This window comes from Mytilus galloprovincialis, chromosome 14, assembly GCF_965363235.1.
Source record: "Mytilus galloprovincialis chromosome 14, xbMytGall1.hap1.1, whole genome shotgun sequence".
Taxonomy (NCBI): Eukaryota; Metazoa; Mollusca; class Bivalvia; order Mytilida; family Mytilidae; genus Mytilus; species Mytilus galloprovincialis.
Window position 1 is genome coordinate 46783451 of NC_134851.1, and position 25172 is coordinate 46808622.

At 31.6% G+C, this 25172-nt stretch overlaps 1 protein-coding gene and 1 long non-coding RNA gene across 6 annotated transcripts in view; one reads left to right on the plus strand and one right to left on the minus strand.

Annotated features, from left to right (window-relative positions):
- LOC143059261 (uncharacterized) overlaps positions 1 to 19249 on the plus strand; it is a 58318-nt gene extending 39069 nt beyond the window's left edge. For 2 of the 5 annotated variants that reach the window (XR_012973454.1, XR_012973455.1), the window contains exons 12-13: positions 1738 to 1835; positions 2149 to 2171. Coding sequence is in view for 3 of the 5 variants with exons in the window: in XM_076232740.1 (XP_076088855.1) it covers positions 1738 to 1835; positions 2149 to 2287; positions 4147 to 4275; positions 4941 to 5051; positions 5250 to 5840; positions 6245 to 6308; positions 7135 to 7212; positions 8349 to 8433; positions 8904 to 9115; positions 9546 to 9703; positions 10342 to 10458; positions 11022 to 11060; positions 12997 to 13178; positions 13966 to 14065; positions 15190 to 15273; positions 15947 to 16048; positions 16584 to 16742 (2448 nt within the window). In the remaining 2 variants the exon portion in view is untranslated. Of the gene's footprint in view, positions 1 to 1737; positions 1836 to 2148; positions 2288 to 4146; positions 4276 to 4940; positions 5052 to 5249; positions 5841 to 6244; positions 6309 to 7134; positions 7213 to 8348; positions 8434 to 8903; positions 9116 to 9545; positions 9704 to 10341; positions 10459 to 11021; positions 11061 to 11221; positions 11288 to 12996; positions 13179 to 13965; positions 14066 to 15189; positions 15274 to 15946; positions 16049 to 16583 lie in introns of those variants that run through there. The other 3 variants (XM_076232740.1, XM_076232741.1, XM_076232742.1) reach the window with 3 other exon arrangements.
- A 398-nt stretch (positions 19250 to 19647) lies between these two features.
- Positions 19648 to 25172, minus strand: LOC143059262 (uncharacterized). The gene is made up of 4 exons (XR_012973456.1): positions 25040 to 25172; positions 24043 to 24099; positions 22370 to 22649; positions 19648 to 20506 (listed from the first exon to the last, which is right to left on the minus strand). It is a non-coding gene; the product is annotated as an uncharacterized LOC143059262 (long non-coding RNA).

The following is a 25172-nucleotide window of genomic DNA, read 5'->3' on the forward strand; positions in this document are numbered from 1 at the left end:
TTGGGATGGTTAAAGATTTGAAAATCAGTAATGTAACATGAGAAACTGTTTCACCATTTCTGTACTAGAAATGTTGGAACGGTTATTTGAAATGAATAAAAAACCAAACAAATATCAAATTATAATGAAGGAAGCATTTCACCATTTCTACACTAAAAATGTTGAAATGGTTATTTGAAATTGAACAAAAAACAAAACAAATATCATATATATATATATATATATATATATAATGAAGGAATCATTTCACCATTTCTGCACTAGAAATGTTGGAATGATTATTTGAAATGAACAGAAAACAAAACGAATATCTTCCATAATGTAGGAAAGGTTTCACTACTAGAGAACAATTATTTCTGAACAAGTGTTGAAATAGATTAGAACAAAAAAAACAACATAGTACATGAACTTTAACATGTTTAGCAAATATGAAACAATTGTAAACGTTAGGTTATAGAACATAGAAAATGATACAAGTCTTCAAAGTTTTCATTTAATTACTGCTAAATGTTAGTATGGGTAGCTCTGAAGACAAGTTTATGAAGAATTGTTGAGGTGTCTCAACCCAGTCCATTCAGAATAGATAGGAATTACCAACCCTTATTTAGGGCAGTGTGTCTTAATAGATCCATTGACAAGCAGATTGACTATTCAGCATCATTTCCTAGTTGAAATTTTCTTACAGAATTTTTTTATGCACCCGCTGATGGGTAGGGGCATTAAGTGTTATCCTTGTCTGTCCATACAAATGTCTTCAACTTATTTTCTTTTCTCTAACTTAAGTTTGCCTCAATCAAATGGTATAAATGTTATAAAAAATGTCTCTCGAGTAGAAAAATAATGCAAATATAAATCATCACAATTAGGAAAAACTTGGATCTTTCTGATAAAAAAACATTAAGTTGATTTGAAAATCGCAAAATTAAATCGCAGCGTAATCGTCTAGAATGGGATAAACATGAAATAAAATATCTGTGAAAATAACTTGGGTTACAGTATATAATTTTGCAACATTTAGGGATTAGTTTGAACATGTTAGGTACATTGTAAACAATATTAATATGATGACCTCTGTTGTTCAACATACATTTGTACATCTGTGTTTTAATATCTGTATTACCAATAAAACATTTTCTTGTATCTGTCATGAAGTAATTATAAGGCATTGAATTTCTTGTACATTGTTTTGAAACATTTCAGCAACTGTGAAGATAAGAAACTGCTATTTATAATAACTAATAAAAATTATCTTTTTACTTGTGGTAATTCTCATACGATTGATATAATTGTGTCAAAGATTACATCTACATCATGTAATTATGGATAACATTAAATAACATGCATTTACATGTATTAAAGTGCTTCAAATAATTTCCAACTGAAAGTTGATTGTTTGTTTTAGAACAAGGAAAAGAGATAAATATTTGAAAACTCTAATAAACAGTAAACCACTGTGTATTATTGCTTAAAAAAAATGTGGAAATAGTTCAATGAAATATATTTTGACAAAAGATCGTGAATGTTTAACATTACTATATAAGTACATGTAAGCAATAAAAATGACTTCATACTATTAAAGAGTCCTTATCAAAGACCATGAAAAGTTTATGCTTGTCAAATTAGAAAACAGAAGTTCTGATTGCAAATTTAATTTATACAACATTATAACCAGCTTGCCTGTTCTTACCATTTATTGTAATTATGTTTTCTTACAAATTATTTACTTGTGCATTTCAGTGGACAGTTAATGGAGTATTGCGTGTAGGTTTCTTCACAAAGAAAGAGATACCAGCAGACACAGAACTGACATTTGATTACCAGTTTGAAACTTATGGGTAAGTTTAACCTTGAATTTATTAGATGATTACACCTTCATTTGTTATGACCTTGCATTCAAATAGCAAAATGTTGCAAATACCACTTTCTGTTTGGAGGTTAAGCAAAAATCTTACAACAGGCATTTTATCAACCAATCTTAAGTTTAATGTATCCTTAATCTTATTCCTCTTGCATTTTATCTTTACTGTAGCAAAAATAATTCAGTCTTAGTTTTTACTTGTTGAAAGCTATATCAGGAAATTTAAAAAAATGAATTGTCACATTAAAACTGAAGGAATCTTATATGGATGATTGCTATTTAATTTACAGTAAAGAGGCTCAAAAATGTTTCTGTGGAACAGAAAAGTGCAGAGGAACAATTGGCATCAACAAATCAACTCCATTAAAGTCCAAGAAAAAGCCTGCAGAACAAGAAGAAGACAAAGAGGACCTGTTTCAAGAGGAAGATGTAAGAATTATTTTACAAGTTCCTGTCTTAAAATAACTGCAAAATTTATATACATTTACAGCTGATTTCATTGAGTGTGTAGCTTAAGGAATTATCTTTGATTAGCTTGCTTGCTAGTCGAAGTAGCCTAGTCCTACAGACAGATAGATTGGTTATCTGTCGGACTTGTCTATTCTTAAAGGAGGATAGTTTACCTAACCTAATAATGACTTCACTGTTCAGCTAGCATGCAAGGTAATCAAAATATTACCTTTAGCTACACACTCAATGAAATCGGCTGTAACTCTTTGATCCTATATCGTTTAGATCAAGGGCAGGATGTGATACTCAATAATTTTAGGCAATGATAACACGTGTATATTAATGCAGCCACAACAAAGTTATTTTGTCCATTGAATTTTATAATAAAATTGAAAATGGAAATAGGGAATGTGTCAAAGAGACAACAACCCGACCATAGAAAAGACAACAGCAGAAGGTCACCAACAGGTCTTCAATGTAGCGAGAAATTCCCGCACCCAGAGGCGTCCTTCAGCTGGCCCCTTAACAAATATATATACTAGTTCAGTGATAATAGTTTGATTTGTTCTTTAAAAAGTGATTATATTGTACATGTATATCTCAAAATACTTCTCTTTAATTGCATTGTTTCAGATCTTTTACGCTACAATGTCTTGGTTTATTGCTTCCTTTCAAGGTGTGAAGCTATTAGTTTTATTTGATTTTAAATTGAAAGATAAGGAACAAAATAACAAGGTATATAAGATCTGATCAACAATTATTGCTCCATGATGACGTAATTTATGGTACTGTAAGCCTCCCATACTTTTCAGAAAGGTTAAATTTATGTGACACTTAGAACACAACTACCAGTCTTTGATGTTAATCAGAAAAAAAGATTTATCGTCGAGCCTGCAACTTTAGTTGCAGAAAGCTCGACATAGGGATAGTGATCAGGAGGCGGCAGCGGCGTTAGCTAAATTCTTAAAAGCTTTATATTTAAGAAGGTGGAAGATGATGCTTCATACTTTTTATATGGATGCCTCATGTTACGAAGTTGCCGTCAGTCACATGTCCAATGTCCTTGACCTAATTTTCATGTTTCAGTGACTACTTGGAAAAAAAAGTTAAAATTTTTTGTAATGTTAAATTTTTTCTTATTATAAGTAGTAAGATAACTATATTTGGTATGTGCGTACCTTGCAAGGTCCTCATGCCCGTCAGACAGTTTTCACTTGACCTCGACCTCATTTCATGGATCAGTGAACAAGGTTAAGTTTTGGTGGTCAAGTCCATATCTCAGATACTGTAAGCAATAGGTCTAGTATATTCGGTGTATGGAAGGACTGTAAGGTGTACATGTCTAGCTGGCAGTTGTCATCTGACCTTGACCTCATTTTCATGGTTCATTGGTTATAGTTAAGTTTTTGAGTTTTGGTCTTTTTTTCTAATACTAATTGCAATAGGTCAACTATATTTGGTGTATGGAAATATTTTATAATCTATTTGTCAGTGGTGCAGGTTTTATTTGACCTTGACCTCATTTTCAGGGTTCATTGCTAAGTGTTATGTTTTTGTGTTTTGGTCTGTTTTTCTTAAACTATAAGCAATAGGTCAACTATATTTGTTGTACGGAAGAATTGTTAGCTGTACATGCCTGATTGGCATGGTTCATCTGACCTTGACCTCATTTTCATAGTTCATTGGTCAATGTTTAGTTTTCTAGGTTAAGTTTATGTGACAGTTGTAATAAAGCTTTATATTTAGGACTATCAACATAATATCAATAATAGGTAAAGAAGGCGAGACATTTCAGTGTGTGCACTCTTGTTTAGAAATAAACATCATCTCTATTGTAGATTGAAGAGGAATTGGACACATTATCAGAGCAAGGCTTACACAACAAGACAGATGTATTGAACCTCTGTCGTCTGATGGTCAGGTCGGAGGAAACACAGTTTAGAATCAAAATTCTCAAAATCATACAGGTAATTAGTTTAATCTGATAATTTTGGATAAAAAGTTGATCTGAAGAGCTCTACACCTTGTTGCTATTTGTCCGTCATTACTAGACATTACAAAGGTTCATGTAAAATTTTGACGTCAGAATAGAAAATATCCTAAATGGAAAAGTGATTGTTGTATAATGTCAAAAGTTCAAGAGGCACTGATTCATGTGACAAATAGTTATCAGGTATACCAAGGATTTATCTATTCTCATGTAAACCAATCTTGGATTTTCCTATATATTTGATGTCCTGGTTTGGAAAGTCTGCTGACGACAAGCCTATAGAAAATTTGTAATATTTTTGAATATTTTAGATAACCTATACAAAAGAGATCCACAAAAATTAATATTCAACAAAAACATGAATAATAATGAATCCACACTAATACTTTCACAAGAAGTGTTGAAGCAAGGAAGAAAAGCTGTCTCTTGAACATCATCAATCAAAATAAGTTGTTGTTCTATATTTCAACTCCTTGTTGCTAATATAAGACTAAAAATATAAAGATTTAGTAATAGATATAACACATTATACAAAATTGTTACATTATGAAATGAAAATATACATTTTAAATAAGAAGTAATAATGCTCAAAATGAAGATAACAGAGGGATATTGTATATAAAGAGATCATTTATACTGTAGGAGTGTTCTGATAGAAATTGTTTACGACTCTTTCTGGATTACCATGGATTAGAATTACTGTGGACGTGGATGGCAGATAAGACTGAGGAATGTCAGCAACTCAAAGTTCAAGTAAGTTTTTCAACAATTGTATACTGAATATGCATGATATATTTTTCATGTAAGCAGCACCCAATCAGTCAATACAAAATATATAAAGTAAAAAGTTATGAAATTTTTATGCTAATTTACTTACACTTAAATTATTTTAGGTTTTTATGTAAATATTGATTTAATTTGATTGAATCATTTTGCACTTTTCTTTTACAGATATTAACAATTTTGAAGGACTTGCCAATTAATACAAAAAATATGCTTAAAGACAGTAAAATATTGTCCCTTGTTCAGAGATGGGCTGGACGAGAAGAAGGGGAGGAGTTACAGCCGTGTCAAGCAGTACCTCCACCTCCTGTTCCTACAGAAATGCCTATCTCTATTCTGGCATCGAGTAAAGAGACAAGGCAGCTGAAAAAGAGAGTTAGATTTCCTGACGAAGCATCTAGTGACGATAATGAGTCGCGGACGAGCGCAAGTGACAATTTCAGTGAATACACGACAAACGAGTTGTATACAGACTTCGAAGGAAAGACAGGCGCTGGAAATGACCAAGTGTCGGAGGCTGAAGCCATGGAAGGTCATCAGTCATCTGACATTGATTCCACGAGTGACGATTCCAAGAGTCGTGAACAGCCTGTACAGTCACCAGCTGACTCTTCCACATCTACAGGCGATGTAGAATCTGTTGCAGCTGATAGCTCTTCTGCTTTGGAGGAAATAAAATACATTGAACCTCGACCTGATCCAATGGATGAAGTGGCCATTCTTGCCGATGACTTACTAGTAAACTGGAGCGATCTAAAGGTATGATCTACTAAGAAAATCAAGTAATTGATTGTTTATTGTCGTTGTTTTTTGGTGATTACTTTTGACTTTAAAAAAAAAAGTTTGATGATACCAAAAGACATAATTCAAGATCACAGGTGTCTGAGAAACTAACACAACCACGGCAAAAAAAACAGCCATCAAAACTGACTTAATAGGTAACATTTTCCTGTATCAGTTATAGATTTGAAGATTTGCTAATTGAGTTTATTAATGGTGCGATCAATACTGGTGATATATTATGGAACCATGGAACAATATTTGCTTGTAGATATTAGAGAAACGTTATTCTTCAAATTGTTTACAATAGAGGACTGCATGAAAAACATAGGTGTAAGTCATGTAGGTGATTAGAATTTAACGGAATGTATCCTTTATTTTAGGAGTTGTTTAGAATTCCAAAGAAACAGCAAGTAGAGGAAAGAAAGAGACATGAAAAGGAGCTAGGTATGATATAACCCCTTCGTTGCATGGATTGTCATTTGACACATATAACCACACATTTCTATGCAGACAAAATAATGCAAGCTAAATATTATGGAAAAAATTCCAGAATTTGATTGAAGAAGATGTGGTGTATATGTAAATGAAACACCAACCTAACAATACAAATAAAACTACAAAAGGACATTTATTTTAAGGGATTTTAAATTCAAGAAATAAGATTCTGTGATTTAATGTTTCAAAGATGATTTAACAGGTCCTTAGATGATTATCTCATTTTCATTTAAACATATTTATTTGTACTACATTTTAAATTTTGATTATCTAGATTTTCTGGGCATATCAAAATCTACGTACCTGTCTGAAAATATTTTTAATTGCTACAGTCTAATTTTGCACAAACCTCACACAATCGTTGTTTTGTTTATAATTGGATGAAGATAAAGATAAGGAGGATAAATTTAAGAGTTGTAAAAGAGGGACAAAAGATACCAAAGGGACAGTCAAACTCATAAATCTAAAACAAACTGACAACACCATGGCTAAAAAGGAAAAAGACCTACAAAAAAACAACAGTACACACAACACAACATAGAAAACTAAAGAATAAACAACACGAACCCCACCAAAAACTAGGGGTGATCTCAGGTGCTCCGGAAGGGTAAGCAGATCCTTGTAAAAGATGTATGCTTCATGTTTCAATACATTCAATTCCTATCAGGGCCTTAAATGCTGACTGGCATGAAGAGGATAGGTGAAGTGAGGTGAGGTCATGCTTCAATACACAATGAAATATTTTGAGATAATATTTATATTTTTATTTTTACAGATAAATCGGATGTTACTGTGAAGAATGAGAAGAGGATTGAACAAATGGAGAAAGATCAAGATAGATTTAGACATTTAGGTAAATTAACTTACAACTTTTATACAAAGAACAGCAATAAAATGTGCTGTTCTATTGCATATTGTGTTTTTATGCCCCACCTACAATAGTAGAGGGGCATTATGTTTTCTGGTCTGTACGTCCGTTCCTCCATCTGTCTGTTTGTTCGTCTGTACGTCTGTTCGTCCCCCTTCAGGTTAAAGTTTTTGGTCAAGGTAGTTTTTGATGAAGTTGAAGTCCAATCAACTTGAAACTTAGTACACATGTGCCCTATGCTAGATCTTTCTAATTTTAATGCCAAATTAGTGTTTCGATCCCAATGTCACGGTTCACTGAACATGGAAAATGATAGTGCAAATTTCAGGTTAAAGTTTTTGGTAAAGGTAGTTATTGATGAAGTTGAAGTCCAATCAACTTGAAACTTAGTACATGTTCCTTGTGATATGATCTTTCTTATTTAAATACCAAATTAGAGTTTTTACCCCAATTTCACAGTCCACTAAACACAGAAAATAATATTGTGAGTGGGGCATCCGTGTACTATGGACACATTCTAGTTTGTAATGAATAGATACCCCATATCCTTTCATTTCTATTATTTAAAAAAAGTGGGAGATACCAAAAAAGACCAGCAAAACTCATGAGTCAAAGACAAAATCAATGCAAAATAATAAAAGAGACAACCGTCTTCATTTTTTGTCGCTTCATCGTCTATCATTTTTGTGCAGGAATATGCTCTTGATTGATCCAGCTTAATAAAATAGATTTCAATAAATAATTCTTGTGAATTGTGGAACAATCTAATGAAAAAAAAAGATCTGTCTTCCAATCTATCTATCTGTGGTGTAGAAAGGCAAAACGAACATTGTATTGAATTCTTGTCCATTATGAAATAGGTCTCCATTGCCTCATCAACTTCTAATTTAATAGTGAAAAGTTAAAAGAAACATTCAGTAATATATCAATGATTATGGGAAATATTTTGATTACTATAAAATGAAAAACTAATTACGGACATCTCAATAATCTTTCACCAAAAAGGGATTAGAATCATGTTTTTTTTATATATTTATATAAAGGTTTTAATGGGCTTCTTTTTGAAAGAATACTTGCACACTATGTACCTATTTTATTTAATTTTCATTGTTTGTTAACAGCTGCTGGCTGGGATACAAGAAAGAAAAAGAAGAGGCCCCCACCACCTCCTCCACCTGAGGATGATGATTTTTCAGATAGGCCAAGGTAGGTTTTCTTTCTAGATTTTGTTTGACACTAGAACAAGTGATATGTGATAATCATTTCAAGCAAGTTTTTTGTACGAAGAATCAGAAATCAACCCAATCAATACTAGTCCTTTCTTGGCTATATGGTGTACAATGAAAATGCAGCAAAAGTTGTGAAGAAACGATTCTGGAAATCTTTTTCAGAGATGAATATATACATTATTTTTGGATTGCTGACAACAATGCAAGATTGATAAAGCACTTTTCTAAACAGGCAATTAGGATTAAAAAAAGTTATTTCTAAAAAAAATTTGCAAAGTAATTAAATAACAATATATTGATTAAAAATCTAGTAATTTTCTTATGGCCTAATGAAGAAGGATTTTTTTTCAATTCAATTCAATAGAAAATTTGAAATTAGACTTGGGAAAGTTTTTTTATTACTTTACCTAAGAATTAAGTTTTGACCAATATCTGTCTGCATTGCAGAAAAGTTCTGTTACCAACACCACCAAAGATTAGTAAGGAAGAAAGAAGACAAATATTTGAAGCCCAGGTCAAAGCACAGGAGGAAATGGCTGAGATAGAACGACAGCAAAGAGAGGCTTATCTACAACAGTTTTACTCTGATCCAAACAATTACATGTATTATGGACAAGATCCTAATTGTCCCCTGCCCCAGGGATTCCAAGTTCAACCAGGTAAGAAACTCAACAATTATATGAATTATGGAGAAGATCCCAACTGTTCCCTCCCACAGCGAATCCAGGTGAGATGAGAATTCAGCATAAATTCTGGACAAAATCCTAATTGCCCCCTCCCTCAGTGGTAAATATAGTGATTATTTGAGCTGAATATTTATATCTGTTAGATATTGATCTTTTAACCTGTATAGTTTTGTTGTGAATTTAAAGACTTGACATAATATATGAGATAAAGAAAAAAAGTGCCAGCCAAAAACCTCAAACAGCTCAACTGACGCTATCTGGATCTGTAAATGCAAATGGGTTTCTTATTTTTACCCTATAATTGAACCTTCAGTTGCCCGCTATTTTTATGTTTCAAAGTGTAGAGATTGAAAGAAAAGTTCCATCGAAATAACATTGCAAGATATTTGTTTATCTTTTATAGGTGTTGAAGGAGGTATGGAACAATACATAGACCCCAACACTGGTCAGGCCATACCATATGAGGTGATACAGGCCTACATTGCTCAACAGCAGGCATTACAACAACCACAGGCAGGATACACTGATGAGGCATTACAACAACAGTTGATGAGTCAACAGGTAAAAGTTCATAATAATCATATGTTTGTCCCTGTCTTTCGTCGTTCCATTGGTCCAGTATATATCAGGTTAAGGAATTGGTTAATGGAAGTTTATAGAAGTTGGTTTAGAAAAGAGGGATGAAAGATACCAAAGGGACAGTCAAACTCATAAATCTAAAACAAACTGACAACGCCATGGCTAAAAATGAAAAAGACAAACAGAAAAACAATAGCACACACGACACAACATAGAAAACTAAAGAATAAACAACACGAACCCCACCAAAAACTAGGGGTGATCTCAGGTGCTCCGGAAGGGTAGCTTGTGGTTGCATCAATTTGAAACTGAGAACAGATGTCCATCATGAAGTAAATATGTAATAAATATGCCAAATCATGGTTTATACAAATGTCATGAGTCACTCACATGGAAATGGGAGAGTTTGAGTGGAGCATGATGCCTTATAGGCACATTTTAATTTACACCAAATAATTTTCAATTAAAAAGTTTATTGTATGCAGCTCCTGATCAATTTAATTTTCATGCGTATTTGGGTTATATAAAAATGACTTGAACATGCCAAAATGATTAGTTCTGAAAGTCATATATAAGATGACAGCTATAGACACCACTGATAGAGATTTCTTGTGTTATAGGTACAAGAACAAATGTTGGCACAACAGGCCTTGGCAGGATATGCACAGCCAACTCCAGACATGTTATATCAACAACCAGAACAAGCATCAGGGGAATCTCAAGCCTTTTTACAGCAGGTAGGTGTTAGATGTAATTGGTGCAAATATATACATAATATTTTGTTTTAGAATTTTTATGGAAAAACTGATATACATGTATTATTTTTGGTGATTGATGTTAGGTGATCTTAGCCATAAATGTTGAAATAACAAATATGTGGATAACGGAAATACACTTTAGTTTTTAAAGGTACCTTTTTTTTCGTTTCAAGAATTTAAATTTTAAAATTCTTTGATCTTTTTAATCATTTTGTTTAATTTTAAGTTCTAAATTATAATTTATTAATGTATGTGTGTTTTTTTTATTATTTATATGGTCTCAAGGAAAAACAAAACATTTGTTTCTTAAGATTTATGGGGTGAGATGAGGAGAAATGTATAAGTTGGTCTGAATAAGAATTTTTCAGAAATAAAATCATAGTGAAAGCCAAAATATCTACAAGCCAAAATAGCAAACTAAAACAGGTCCATACCAATTCTTTTGTGTTGATAGCCTAGTTTTCCTTATAAAATTTTACTTTGAAAGTTTAATCAATAGAAAGGAAACATTGTAACTATATAATATAATTTTATATTTAAAGACATCTCTAACGGACCAAAAAGTGTCTATTGCAGAAAGAGTAAGCAAGATTTCTGTTTTTATTTATCCACGTTTTATCTTGTAATGGAAAAAGTGGATATTTCTGTAATGGGCTGAAAATGGCATTTTTTTCATTTTGCAAGGACATTATTTATTTAGGCCATACCAAATTTAAATATTTTATTTCATTTTTCTTTTTAGCAAAATCACCCAGCAAGCAAGCAAGCAAATATTTTCTTATTTCTTAATTAACCAATAATTGATAAACAACATGATATACATATGTAAAAAGATAAAAGTTTCAAGAGAAAGCAATAACTTTCTATTTCGGAAATTTAATTGATCAAGCCAAAGAATATAAAGAACAGTCATTTATTTTATAAAACACATAAATACTATAAATATAAGACAAAAATTTTACGAATTATTTTTACGAGTTTAAACAAAAAAAGTTATATATTGGACGAGTATTTCAGAAATATCCACTGAACAAATGGTGTGATTGATTATATATTACCACATGTGCTGTGCTTAAAACACATTTGTAGCCTTGCTAGTAAGCTCTATATTTTAGCTTTGGTGCTAGGGTTGTATACTTTTGCAGTGAATTTACTACATATGTATTATTTATGAAATATTGTATTAATGAATAGCAAGATACAATCTCAGTTTAAAAGGATAATTTTATATATTTTGGAAACATTCTTATTTAAGTTCTTCAAGTCTTCCTTTAAAGAAATTGTATTTAACAAGCTTTGCTTTATAAAAAATGAATATAAGCAGCATTTGAAAATATTCCTTTTTAATATCGTTAAACAAAAAACAGGTTTGTAAAATTTGAATTTTTTTAATTGAAAATTTTGAAATACAGAAATTATAATACTTGATAGTTTCAATTAAATTTTCCTAGGTAATGAAGGTTAAACTTTTGAGTGTATATTTCTTGTACATATTATTAATTCCTTTATGTTTTTATTATTTTTGCTTTCTGTAGCAGTAAGTCCATCATTTTACAAGGGGATTCGGTATGACAAGGGTATGGGGCGCAACATGCAAAGGGATGTGGGGTTTGCTATGCTTTCAAAGCTATGGATTTTCATGTAATGCTTCAGTGTTGGCATATTCTTCTGTACCATATGTGTTTCTTACATCCTTGCTCAAATGAGGGAGCATACATGCCAGTTTGTTTGTTTGTCTGTCTTGGACACTATTTTTGTCACATTTTTCTAAGCAACTACAAGTCTAAGATTCTTGGTAAATAGTACCAAACGTCTTTGTATGATGTCATTCCAGTTTTCAGTTTCAACCAAAATAACCTTTACATCTATAATTATCATTATTTGGATTTTAAGTTTCATTTACATATTTATGTGTGTGGCAATTTACTTGGGTTCCATGTATTATGAAAAACAGTATTTACAAACATTTTTGTAACAATTTGGTTTGTGAAACCTATTTTGCACCGTAATATCTATCCTTCAGTTTTGCCATATATTTTCATCAAATTTTCAAAAATTTATGTCCTTACAACACAGTAAAATGATATTTTGATCATGTGCAAATTTTATGCTTGAATGGCTTTGGTCGTGTTAGGGATTTGGGTCAATATCTATTGAAAGCATGAGGGTGTTTCCAAAATTAACGCCAAACAATTTCTGCAATATTTAGGTCCAAATTTTCTATACATTAATGATTGACAAATTTTCCAAAAATTTCAGTTTTTAATTTATATTATTTACATCTATGATAGTATACTAGCTTTGTAAATGAATGGTTTGTTAATCTAAATAATATTCACTTTGAATAAGATCTGTGGCTTGTAACAAAGCAAGGCGTAGGAAAAATAGAAAATTTTATCATTTTTTTACACAAGAGTTTGTTGAATCAGGAATTTTCTAGGGTATTTTTAAATGTAGTGTAGAGTAAAAATCAATAAATGAAAGTGAGAAGTTTTAATTATGATGGTTTATTTACAGGTTCAACAGTTGCAACAGCAGCTTGAGATGCAAGGTCAGTTGGCGGGTATGGGGACGTCTGAGGAAGAGGATATCCCTCCCCCGCCATCACCGCCTAAGTCCAAGGCCCCCAAACTACCACCCAACTGGAAAAGTGCCAAGGATGCTGAGGGGAAAACCTATTATTACCATACAACAACAAGGTAAAGTTCAGATATTTAACTGAATAATTTGAGGTTCCTCTGAACTGTCCAATATCTTAAATAATAAAAGGCTGGTCATGATTATTTAAAATATCTAAACAATTTATAAAAAAAGATATAAGTGAAAGGTGAAATACTGGACACAATATCAAATTCTATTGATCACTTTAAATGTGTATAAAAGACAATAAAGAACAAGATACAGGCTTTATATCCTGATGAAATGTGGTCATCCCTTATATACACAAGATATTTGCCACTGGACATTAAGCAGACAACAATTTTTAGCCCTGTTTCGATTGAAGGATATACTGTTTTATATTCTGTATGTAAGTATTACCCTCCCATAAAATTTCTGTTGCCTTTTCTCATATACAAATTTCATCTTCCTTGGTTTCAGACTTTTTATGATCATTCCATACACTGTATGATACCGTGTTTTGCATTTTCTCATTCATTGATTATTGAATATTGGTTAATATAAAAAAAAGAAGATGTGGTATGATTGCCAATGAGACAACTGTCCACAAGAGACCAAAATGACACAGACATTAACAACTATAGTTCATCGTACGGCCTTCAACAATGAGCAAAGCCCATACCGCATAGTCAGAAGTATAAAAGGCACTTATAAGACAATGTAAAACAAGAAAACAAGAAAACAAACGGCCTAATTTATATAAAAAAATGAACGAAAAACAAGTATGTAACACATAAACAAACAACAACCACTAAATTACAGGCTCAACAAATTACTAATACATTCTGGATATCTTTGACCTTTTAGACAAACACAGTGGAGTCCCCCAGATATGGATGATGATGATGATTATATGTCAATCATACAAGATGATATGGATATTGATACACCTCCTGATGATGGCAAGGTAAGATCTGTTACTTATAAACATACAGGGATCCAGGGTCCTGATGATATGTCAATCATACAAGATGATATGGATATTGATACACCTCCTGATAATGGCAAGGTAAAATCTGTTACTGTAAATTCAGAAATTATTGCGTGCATTTATTATTGCGATTTTGTCATTTTAGACAGAAATGCGATTTTAATTTTTACGATTTTGAGAAAAATTCTGTTAAATTCATATAAAATATATCAAAATGCGAGTTTAAATTATTGCGGTTACAACTCAGTCGCATTTTTCGCAATAATAAAAACCTCGCATTAATTTCTGAATTTACAGTACTTATAAACATACAGGGATCCAGGGTCCTGATGATATGTCAATCATACAACATGATATGGATATTGATACCCCTCCTGATGATGGCAAGGTAAGATCTGTTACTTATAAACATACAGGGATCCAGAAAAGGCACTTTGAAATCTCATTTCTGAGTTATGGTCAAGTACTTGTGTAGTGAATCTATTGAATATCTAATATTGCCTTCCTTGACTGCTGGTTTTCCAGTTTTCAAAATGCCATCACTAGGATCAATGTAAGTTTTAAAGAACAAACCTATGGTGTTTTTTGGTGATTTATTGATCCTTGTAGCTAACATTCATTGCTTTTTTGAGTGTTAGATATATTTTATTTGAATTTTACATTTGTTAGAGATACGGCCTCGTTAACATTAGTATATAGTATTTCAGTAATGAAGTTAGTACTTGTTAGTGCACAATATATATATATATAATAATAATGACATGTATGTAACTGAATAGAAATAAGATAACATGATTTGACAAAACTTGTCAAAGTTACTAGGCTTTACTTGTAACGTGAGGTGTATGTTTTGTCTCCATAAGAAAACTGTTTTAACATGTGGTTATTCCAGGGAAGAGGATATATAATTAAGGGTTATTATGGATTTACTTTTACTTGGCTTAAAAACAGGTAAAAATGGAGACTGCGGAGCATTTCAATTGTAGATGTCATCCTTGCCTTGTGCAAATAAATTTACATTTCAAGACAATGTTGGTTGTTTTCTACAAGTATATCTTCTTTCTGCGTTACTAATCATCACTTTATTTTGTTTATTGCAGTCTGGTAGGAAGAAAACAACTACTGCTGCAGCTGATACCTCCACAGAAACAGCCAAAAAGATCAAGGACCAGTTCAGACAAAAGGTCAGTATCTTTATAATTCATGTGATTTAAGGTGGTACCCAACACTTTCACTAAAATTAATTTGGCTCGTTTAATTTTCATAAAATTTTGACAAAGTATTGACTTTGACCCTTTGACCAAAATATAAAAATTTAAAAAATTTTGAACCAACTGTTTTATCAGAAAAATTATACTGGTTATATAGCAATTGACAAACACTAATTTTGATCATTGAGAAGCTTAATATTCCCTAAAGAACACAAAGTCATTAAAACGTTCTGCTGATTTTACAGAGTTATCTCCCTGTAGTGTTAGGTACCACCTTAAAGGTCCATGTTCTATTATACTTTCTGAAAGGAGACGAGATGATTTCAGAAATAGCTATTTTAATTCTATATCTTTGATGATTTCAGATTTCATCGTTGCAGATTTAAATTGAGGGAAAGGGAGTCAGAATTTCTCATGTGTTTATATTGGAATTTTTGCTGATTTATTATGAAATAGTTTTGGATCCATTTTCTGATGTTTATTCATTTATCTTGGAACATTTCAAAACTTCTCTAATTAGACAATTTTTACTTTCTACCACCAGTTGATCATTTTTTTTTAAATGTATTGTTCTTTATTGGTCAAGATTCAATCACAACGTCAAATGTTCTGCCTATAATCTGACCTATATTTTCTTTATTTTTAGATGTCGTCTTACATTGTTATCTGTCTCAATCCATTTAGAAAACCAGACTGTAAAAGTGGCAGGATTACATCTACTGATGATTTCAAACATTTAGCTAGAAAAGTAAGTATATACAAAAACAGATCTAGTTTGATCAATTTGATTTAAAAAAATTAAAAAAACAGTAGTAACAAAGTAACTGAACACAGAGATATGGTTCTTATTGTAACCTGAAAGAACATTCTTTTAAACATTTACTGATACGGCTGTAATAAGTAGATCCATGTCCTGGCAGCAAGACAATTTAACAACAGAATAATGAATTGACAACTTCAAAATGATTATAATAGCACATAAATTTGGTGCACAAAAGTGCTTTTGCAATTACCTGTCATCCATCATGGTTTGTCACTCGTAAACTCTTCAAAGATATTCTCATCTGAAACTACAGAACAAAGTTCAACTAGACATCTGGTAAACAATCTTTAGGTTATTTCAAATAAGGAATGTGTTTTGAATACTGGTCAGTCCAAAAAATTAGATATGGCTAAAAATAAAACTTATGTGTAAGATGCATTTAGCTCTTATTTTTGAAGACCGGTATAAATAAACAGTGACAAAATTGCAATTGCTTATGTTTGTTCCTTGAATTTTTTAGCTTACACATCATGTGATGTCAAAGGAATTAAAACATTGTCGTCATGTGGAGGACTTGGAAGTAAATGAGAATGTGAAATCAAAAGCTAAAGACTATGTCAAAAAGTACATGGGAAAGTTTGGAATGATTTACAGGAAGTCAGCATCACCTGACGATTGAAGAGCATCATCAAGGGAGATAATTTGGCTGTTGTGATATTTCAATGGATCCTTTACAAATAAGGAAGTCTTGTGCTGTTGACAGTTCTTTAGAAGAGGAATTCTTCAAAGGGAGATAACTTTGTGTAGGCAGATGACACACAGACAGAATGTACTGTAATATTATTGCATGGAATTTTGCATAAATGTGAAATGGATTGTAAAATGTGAACTGCATAGCGAGTTCCTGTTGTATATTTGTGTATTATTTAGTTGTATTAATTATTACACTTTTTTTTAAGTTTGAATGAATATTGTGGATAGATTTTATCAAGGAAACAAATTTATTGTATGGTGGGAATTTATTCTGGTGTGTGCGATGTTTTTTTTCAACTCTAATAATAACATTTGTTTATGTGAACTCATTGGAAGATGTTTGTGTTTAACATGTCAAGTATTAAAAACCGGTGAAATGAATGACTTGATATTCACGAAATTAATATATGGTGAAAGTTGAGCTCAAACTATTTCTTCCAACTTTGTCATGTAATACTTTATTATGAAATATTCATTCATTTATTTTTGTTTTTTAATATTTAAACTAATCAGTTGTAAAAATAAATCATAGATCATGTTTTGGGATTCCATGAGTATCATTACAATAAAAATTGCTTTTAGATTTTAAATATTTGAAACTTATTACCTTGGACTATCAAAGAAGGTTAATTTGAATGCCAACTTTGTAAACATACATGTGTTGAAAATAGATGTGTGCCAATTCAATATTCCAAGTTTATTTTTTAATCATGTGTATTTTTGAGTGTTGCAGCATTCTAGACTAAGGCCTCTTATAAAAAAAAATAGATAGTTGGTGGTGTCTTAAAAAAAAATGGATTTATACAGAACCATTAATCAGTAGCAAAGCATTCAACAAAGTATTTTTTAGTAGATATTTTGCATTAATAATCAACGATATATTAATTCTGATGGATTTTTTCTTTATTTCTCCCAACAGTGCCACTTCATTCAAGATGATTGACGTTTATCATGTTCTTCTGGATGTTAAAAGTTGTCCTGAATTTGCATGAAATATTTGCCACAGGACATTAAGCCACCATCAATCACAATCATGAATGTTAAAAATCAATTCCTCATCCAATGAATATTTCTAGAGAAGTTTGTCAATAGTTTTTATCTGTCAGATGTGGTAGTGGTTTGTAAACATCTACAGCTCCAAGGTATTTAGTGCTATTTGTATTATTTTGTATCGTTTGATAATAGATTTTTTATACATGTGTTTTTAATCTGTATCACGTTGAAAATGAATCCAATATTATTCATTGTCCATTTTAATTCATTAACATCCATTTAATTGTGGATTTTCATCTTGTAGATAAATAATCAGATTTTCATATCTTATTAATATACAAGCTTGAACAGTTCAACTGATATATGTTTGAGCTGGTAAGGTTACACCACATTTAAAAATTGCATTGAAAGTGTATTAATTGATAACCACTCAGGGAAGTCATTGCACTTTATAAATAATCTCTGAGCTATAGACAGTTAGAATTTTCATTCAATCTTGCCATGATAATCCATAGTATAGATTAAAATTCTTTATTATCTTTCAATGGTATTTTCAAATACAGTGTAAATGAACATTTGATCTTTGTTAAGTATACTAACCACAACAATGAAGTTTGAGATGTTATGTTTTTATTTTCATTTTCACATTTTATATTCATTCACCATGTTCACCAGAAAACATTTATATCAATTTATATTCAGTTTTCCTCTATTGTATAAACATTTGTAATAATGTATACAGTATCCATGTTTTTGAAGAAATTATTTAATTTTGCAGTTAACATATTTATTTCAATCGCAATTTAGTTTTGTTTCAAATTTGACATTTTTGATAAGCTTGATTAAAATTTGTTGTTTCCAAGGTATGTAAAATTATAAGATAAATTAAAGGTAAATTTTTCAGTTCTAATAATTAGATATCAATAAATTGTATTTCTTATTTTTTTTAAATAGTTTACATACAAATGTACACATGTTTTATATTATGGTTTATTTAAAAGAAATAAAGGGGAGTTTAAACATGGTAAATTCTTTGGTGACAAACTACTCTCTGTATGGGTGATACCTATTTATTTGCATACAACACCTTTAAAAATGCTGTTGAAAGTTCATTTTATAATGTAGGTACATTATCCTCAATCCCTGACATGTGCAGAAAATGAAGAATTTTTCTCTAATTGAAAGAAGAGATGCCCATTTATAGAACAATACACTCATCTTTTTGTTAATTTGAAAAAATGAATTTTCAATGGTATTTTTATGCATGGTATTTTTTTTTCATTCACACTTTCTTCAGTTTTGGTATGATATTGTAATGAGTTATGTATAGGATGTGGATATTTTAAAAGATTTTAATTGTAATTATAGGTTTATTTGTTTGTATGTACCTTTTATTTGTTTGTATGAAACAGAGAGGTAATAAAAATATTAATATAAAAATTTCATTTTGTTGGCCATGTCCCTATGAAATTACCCTTATTTGAACCGAAAAGAGCTGAACTCCCATTGTGGGGCTCCAAAGTTGGCAGGTATGGAGTTGTGTGTTTTATAGATCATTCATCTCCATAAATAACACTTTGTCTGGGATCGGTGGTAAATTTGTAATTTGATTATTAAAGAGAAAGAATCTTGACTGGAAGAAGAAACTTTTATCTTTAACCAATAGTTAATTATCTTCACAATAAACATCAAAAAATTATCTTCATAATAAACATCAAAATCACAATATTCATTGCAAACATAAATTTTAATGATGGTTTGAAATCCAAAGGATGAAATGCAGAAACAGAATTATTGTTGGTCAACATGTGGTTGATCATCATTCGAAAATGCAAAACTAAGATGAAAATAATTTAATGTTGGCCAACAAGTTGTTTAAACATTAACAGAAATTCGACACATTGACGAAGATGTTTCAAATCATCCTGAAGTTTTATCATTTTTGCAGTCCTTTCTTTAGCAAAGTCCTACTTCTAAATTCACATCAGGATAATTGCCCAGATTAAAATTCAACTCTTAAGAATTATACTGAAGGTTTATCAGTTTTACAGTTTTTTCTTGAGCATAGTCTAACTTCTATATTCCCATCACAACAATTGTCCATATTGAAACTAAACACTTAGAATTATCCTGAAGGTTTGTCAGTTTTACAGTGTTTTCTTGAGCAAAGTCTGACTTCTATATTCCCATCAAGACAATTGTCCATATTGAAATTAAACACTTAGAATTATTCTGAAGGTTTATCAGTTTTACAGTGTTTTCTTGAGCAAAGTCTGACTTCTATATTCCCATCAAGACAATTGTCCATATTGAAATTCAACAGGAAGAATTATTCTAAAGGTTTATCAGTTTTACAGTTTTTTCATGAGCAAAGTCTGACTTCTATATTCCCATCAAGACAATTGTCCATATTGAAATTCAACAGGAAGAATTATTCTAAAGGTTTATCAGTTTTACAGTGTTTTCTTGAGCAAAGTCTGACTTCTATATTCCCATCAAGACAATTGTCCATATTGAAATTCAACAGGAAAAATTATTCTAAAGGTTTATCAGTTTTACAGTGTTTTCTTGAGCAGAGTCTAACTTCTATATTCCCATCATGACAATTATCCAAATCGTTACACTTCCTTTCCCTGGTAGATCTTCCAACACCACAGTGTTTGGCACACTTGGTCCATTGACCCCAGGGTTCATATCCTAAAAAAATGAAAATAATAAGTTAGGGTTAACAAATACAGAACAAATTGACTTGACTGCTGCTAGTGATTCTAAACTCTAGAATTTATTTTGTAGTATGCAAGTCTGTTTTTCCATCCATGATTTAATCTAAATATAAAAAAAGAAGATGTGGTATGATTGCTAATGAGACAACTCTCCACAAGAGACCAAAATGACACAGAACGGCATAATTTATGTACAAACTGTGTAGTTGTTTGTGGTATGCACATTGTGGATTCATAAGTTGAGATTGTATTGGGAGTTGATACATTCCTTTGTTTTATAATAGGAAGTTGAGCAAACCACAATGAATCATAAAATTTCATATATCCGAAAATGCATCAAACCACTATTGATATGCTTTTGGATGTTTATTTATCCAAATTTAATGTTGACAAATATTTGAACATAATGAGCATTTTACTGAATTAGATACATAAACAGCAGCAAATAAATACACAATATTATAGTTAAATGTCGGAAAAATAGTCTTGCAAATGTTTGCACCTGTCCTAAGTCAGGAATCTGATGTACAGTAGTTGTCGTTTGTTTATGTAATATATACGTGTTTCTCGTTTCTCGTTTTGTTTATATAGATAAGACCGTTGGTTTTCCCGTTTGAATGGTTTTACACTAGTAATTTTGGGGCCCTTTATAGCTTGTTGTTCGGTGTGAGCCAAGGCTCCGTGTTGAAGGCCGTACTTTAACCTATAATGGTTTACTTTTTAAATTGTTATTTGTATGGAGAGTTGTCTCATTGGCACTCACACCACATCTTCCTATATCTATTGTTTGTATGATGCAGAGAAACGGGAAGGGTGAGGTTTAACAGAGTCCTACCCCCGTTATGTATATTTTTAAGACATTGACCTAATATTGTATCTAAACTGCAACTTAATTTAATAAATTGATAGTTTTTTTAAATCAGAAACAAATATGTTGAACTTATTTTCATCCCTTAATGAACCCCTGATTGTAGAGAAAGTGTTCCATGATGAATAGACATTGCACAAAATATAACTGTGTTACTATATTTAGAAAATAAACACACAACAAGTTGCAATATAAAACAAAGCATGCAGCATAGCTATAAAATAGCACAACTCTAGCAATTTTAAAAAGCTAACACTTTAAAGCACTTATGTTTCAAAAAGCACTGGCAGACTTTTTTTTATGGAGCCATATGGTTCATTCACTACACTTCCCATTCTTTCTGCCCAAGATTTACTTTAATTTTTTAGATTTCAGGAATTGTCGGGCATAAAGCATTTGGCCCCATGTGCATGGACAATAGGGAGCTAGCATAATAAAACAAAATAAAATGACAGCTAATTATCAAACATAAAATGTATGAAAATATAGTAAATTACATCAACTTTTACCTACTTGATGAACTTGGTAAATTTTCTGAGAAAAAGAAGATTCTTAATTCTCGTGAAATAAAGTAAATTTGGGACTATCCTGGTTTAAATGAGATGATTCAGGATCTCTTTAAAATTCCAATTTAATGTCTTTAAACTAGGAATGGTATAGTCATCACCTTTTTAAGTTGTATCTGTTGTTGACTCGCGTGCAATGTGAAAATTTACGAATTTTGTGATATGAGATATATGGGGTTACTATCACTGAAAGCTGTGCAGTAGCAATAATATATCTTAAACACAATTAACTGTTATACCTAAGATATCTTAAACACGATTAATTGTTATACCTAAGATATCTTAAACACGATTAATTGTTATACCTAAGATAAATCTTAAACATGATTAATTGTTATACTATAACCTAGTAAAATGTCTTAAACATGAGTTCATTAGATTTTGAAACGGAAAATTGTATTACCTGAGTCTGGATTATCCACTTCCTCAATCATAGGCGAATCATTTGATTCCTGATCAACTATGGGGACGTCCCTTGATGTTCGAAGTAGCTTTTGAAATATGGCATATTCAGTTTTCGTTGATTTAGTAGGAGCTTTTGGCGTGGTGTCAGCAGTTGATATCGATGAGTTGTCAGCAGGTGCTTTTTGTGTTGTGTCATCAGTTGCGTTCTGTGATGTGTCAGCAGGTGGTGTCTTTGTAGTGTCAGCAGGTGATATCGATGTTGTATCAGCAGATGAAACCTTGGGGAAATAAGATGCCCAATTAAGAAGCATTGCAAGCAATAACCAATACAACACATTCTTTATATACCTGTCACGAATCAGGATGCTGTAGTTCAGTAATTGTCCTTGGTTTACGATGTATTTCTGTCATATTTGTTTTTCGTAAATTGTTTCATATAAATTAGGCATGGTACGGTATGGAGTTTTCTCATTGTTGGAGGCCGTACGTTTACCTTTATTTGCTTCCGTCCACTTCATTTAAACTTGAGTGGAGAGGTGTCTTATTGGCAATCGTACCACATCTCCTTCTTTTTATTTTTGTAACCGTGGCAAGTGCCTTGCTTATATTTAAATTGTTTTTTCACAACCTGCATATACAGTATGTATCTTGATGCGCTTGTTCCTTTGCTAGTCTGTATCCAGAGACATATATACACAAGTATATATGTCTCTGCTGTATCTAATCCATTATTTAATCTGAGAATTGTAGTTTAAGATTTTATTGAAGGGAACAAATTTTTCCGGTGTATCATCGCCAATTTTACAGTAATAACATACACCGACACAAGTACTTTCTTTCAACAACGACGGTTGTCGTGGGGAGCAGGCATATAGTTGTCGGCTGGACATTAAAACAGAAAAGAAAGAGTGAATTATATATTATATGCAAATTCCAATCTTTAGATAAATAATTTATTTTATTTCAAACTCAGATTTTGGTACAAAATTTAAACGGAAAAATGTCTCCTTAGCTTCTTGTATTATCTTTTTATTTCCGAATTGGGAATTCGACACTAAAATAGGAACCAGCCCTGCATCTTATCCGTCTCGTTGGTAATCTCCGCGCCTCGATCAAGTGCGGGAGGTCAACTGGGTTCATACTCTAATGTCTAAATTCTAACCAAAGAATAATAAGAAAATGAGGAATTTTGCAGTGCTTCTAGGCCAGTTACGCAGCATTTCGGTCAACAGTATATATTTTTTATTTCATTCATATATTACCATCATGACATAAGTATCCATGAAATACTTGTCGCTGGACGCAAAGCAGGAAGCCATCATTCAATCTAAACCAAAGTACAAAGTGTACTCAAATGTACATTCGTGTCGCTGCAATAATATGATTTATTATGTTGCCGTATTCTTTGATTTTTTAGATAGTTATGTTTTCTCTTCCTGTTTCTTCACCTTTTATGTGTGTGTTGTTGGTTTTTTTCTGCTCCCACTCTTAACCATTCACACGTAAAAAGATATTTGAACTAAACGTGGGGGGGTAAAATGCAAAAAAAAGCACTACACGTGAACCACCGCCCCACCCCAAAACATATTTCTTTTTGATTAATATCAATGTTTCACTTATAGTGATTAATATGATAAAATTCAGTCGTCTAAATTGTATTTATTTACTTACAAACTGTACAAGAAAACCGATTTGACAACACATTATGACCAGCAACATTATAACATTCTGCAAAAGAAAAAATGAACAGCGATCTTACGGTTATCATGGAAAACAAATTCATAAAATTTCACGCAAGACGTGCGGGTAAATAAATATGGATGACTTAAGTTTACTATAATTATCTTAACTTGGGAATTACATATTGCATTAGAGTAATCCACTACTACCTAAATAATACAAAAAGCTTATAAATTAGACAATAAGGACTTCGGGAAAGCTCGTAGCGCCGACGACCATTCTTCGCCGTTCGGAAGTTTTAATTCCAGCGAATGTCAAAATGAATAATATAGTTCTGTATTTTTTTTTACATTACATGATTTGGTTAAATGTTTTCATTCAATTTGAAAATCGAAAAACACAGAATATGAGGTATCTATCCACGGCACAAAATCAGTACCTGAACAGCAAAATGCAAAGACACAGCGACTTTAAATCATAACGCGTCCTTTAAATGAAGATTTGATTTTTTTTTACAGTATAGAGATGATAATGACCAAAGAAATAGTGTTTTTAAACAAAGAAAAATAAGAGTAAGAAAAAGATAGAGGTAGGGTGCAATATATTAACATGATTAAGAACTACTGTGAAAAACAAAAGAATTCGATACTAAAATACTATTTTCAGAAATGAACCCTGTCACTATAATACGAGAAAACTTTTAATAGAACGATAATGTTTATGACCTTCTATGAGGGGGGAAGGGGGGGATAGGAGGGGTCCTGATCCCGAAATCCCGGGCTTAAAAACATGAAATCCCGAGGTCCCGAATTTATAGAAATTTAAATCACGACATCCCGAAATTCGAAAAAAAGAATGCCCGGATCCCGAAAGGATCAATCCCGAAATACCTAGCTTAAAAAAACCCGATCGCGACGTCTTGAAAAAGATCCTACCAATCCTATTCTATATATAATGGTGGTTTTTTAAATTAAAACTATAATGATACCTTTTCTGTAAAAATGTGTTGAGTTTTCTGTTCTGCTTCAACTGGTTCCCGTTTACACACTTACACACAAGCTGCTGTACTCATCAAAATACACCAATTTCGAGTTGTTTTTTTTTCGGAATGAGTACTTGCT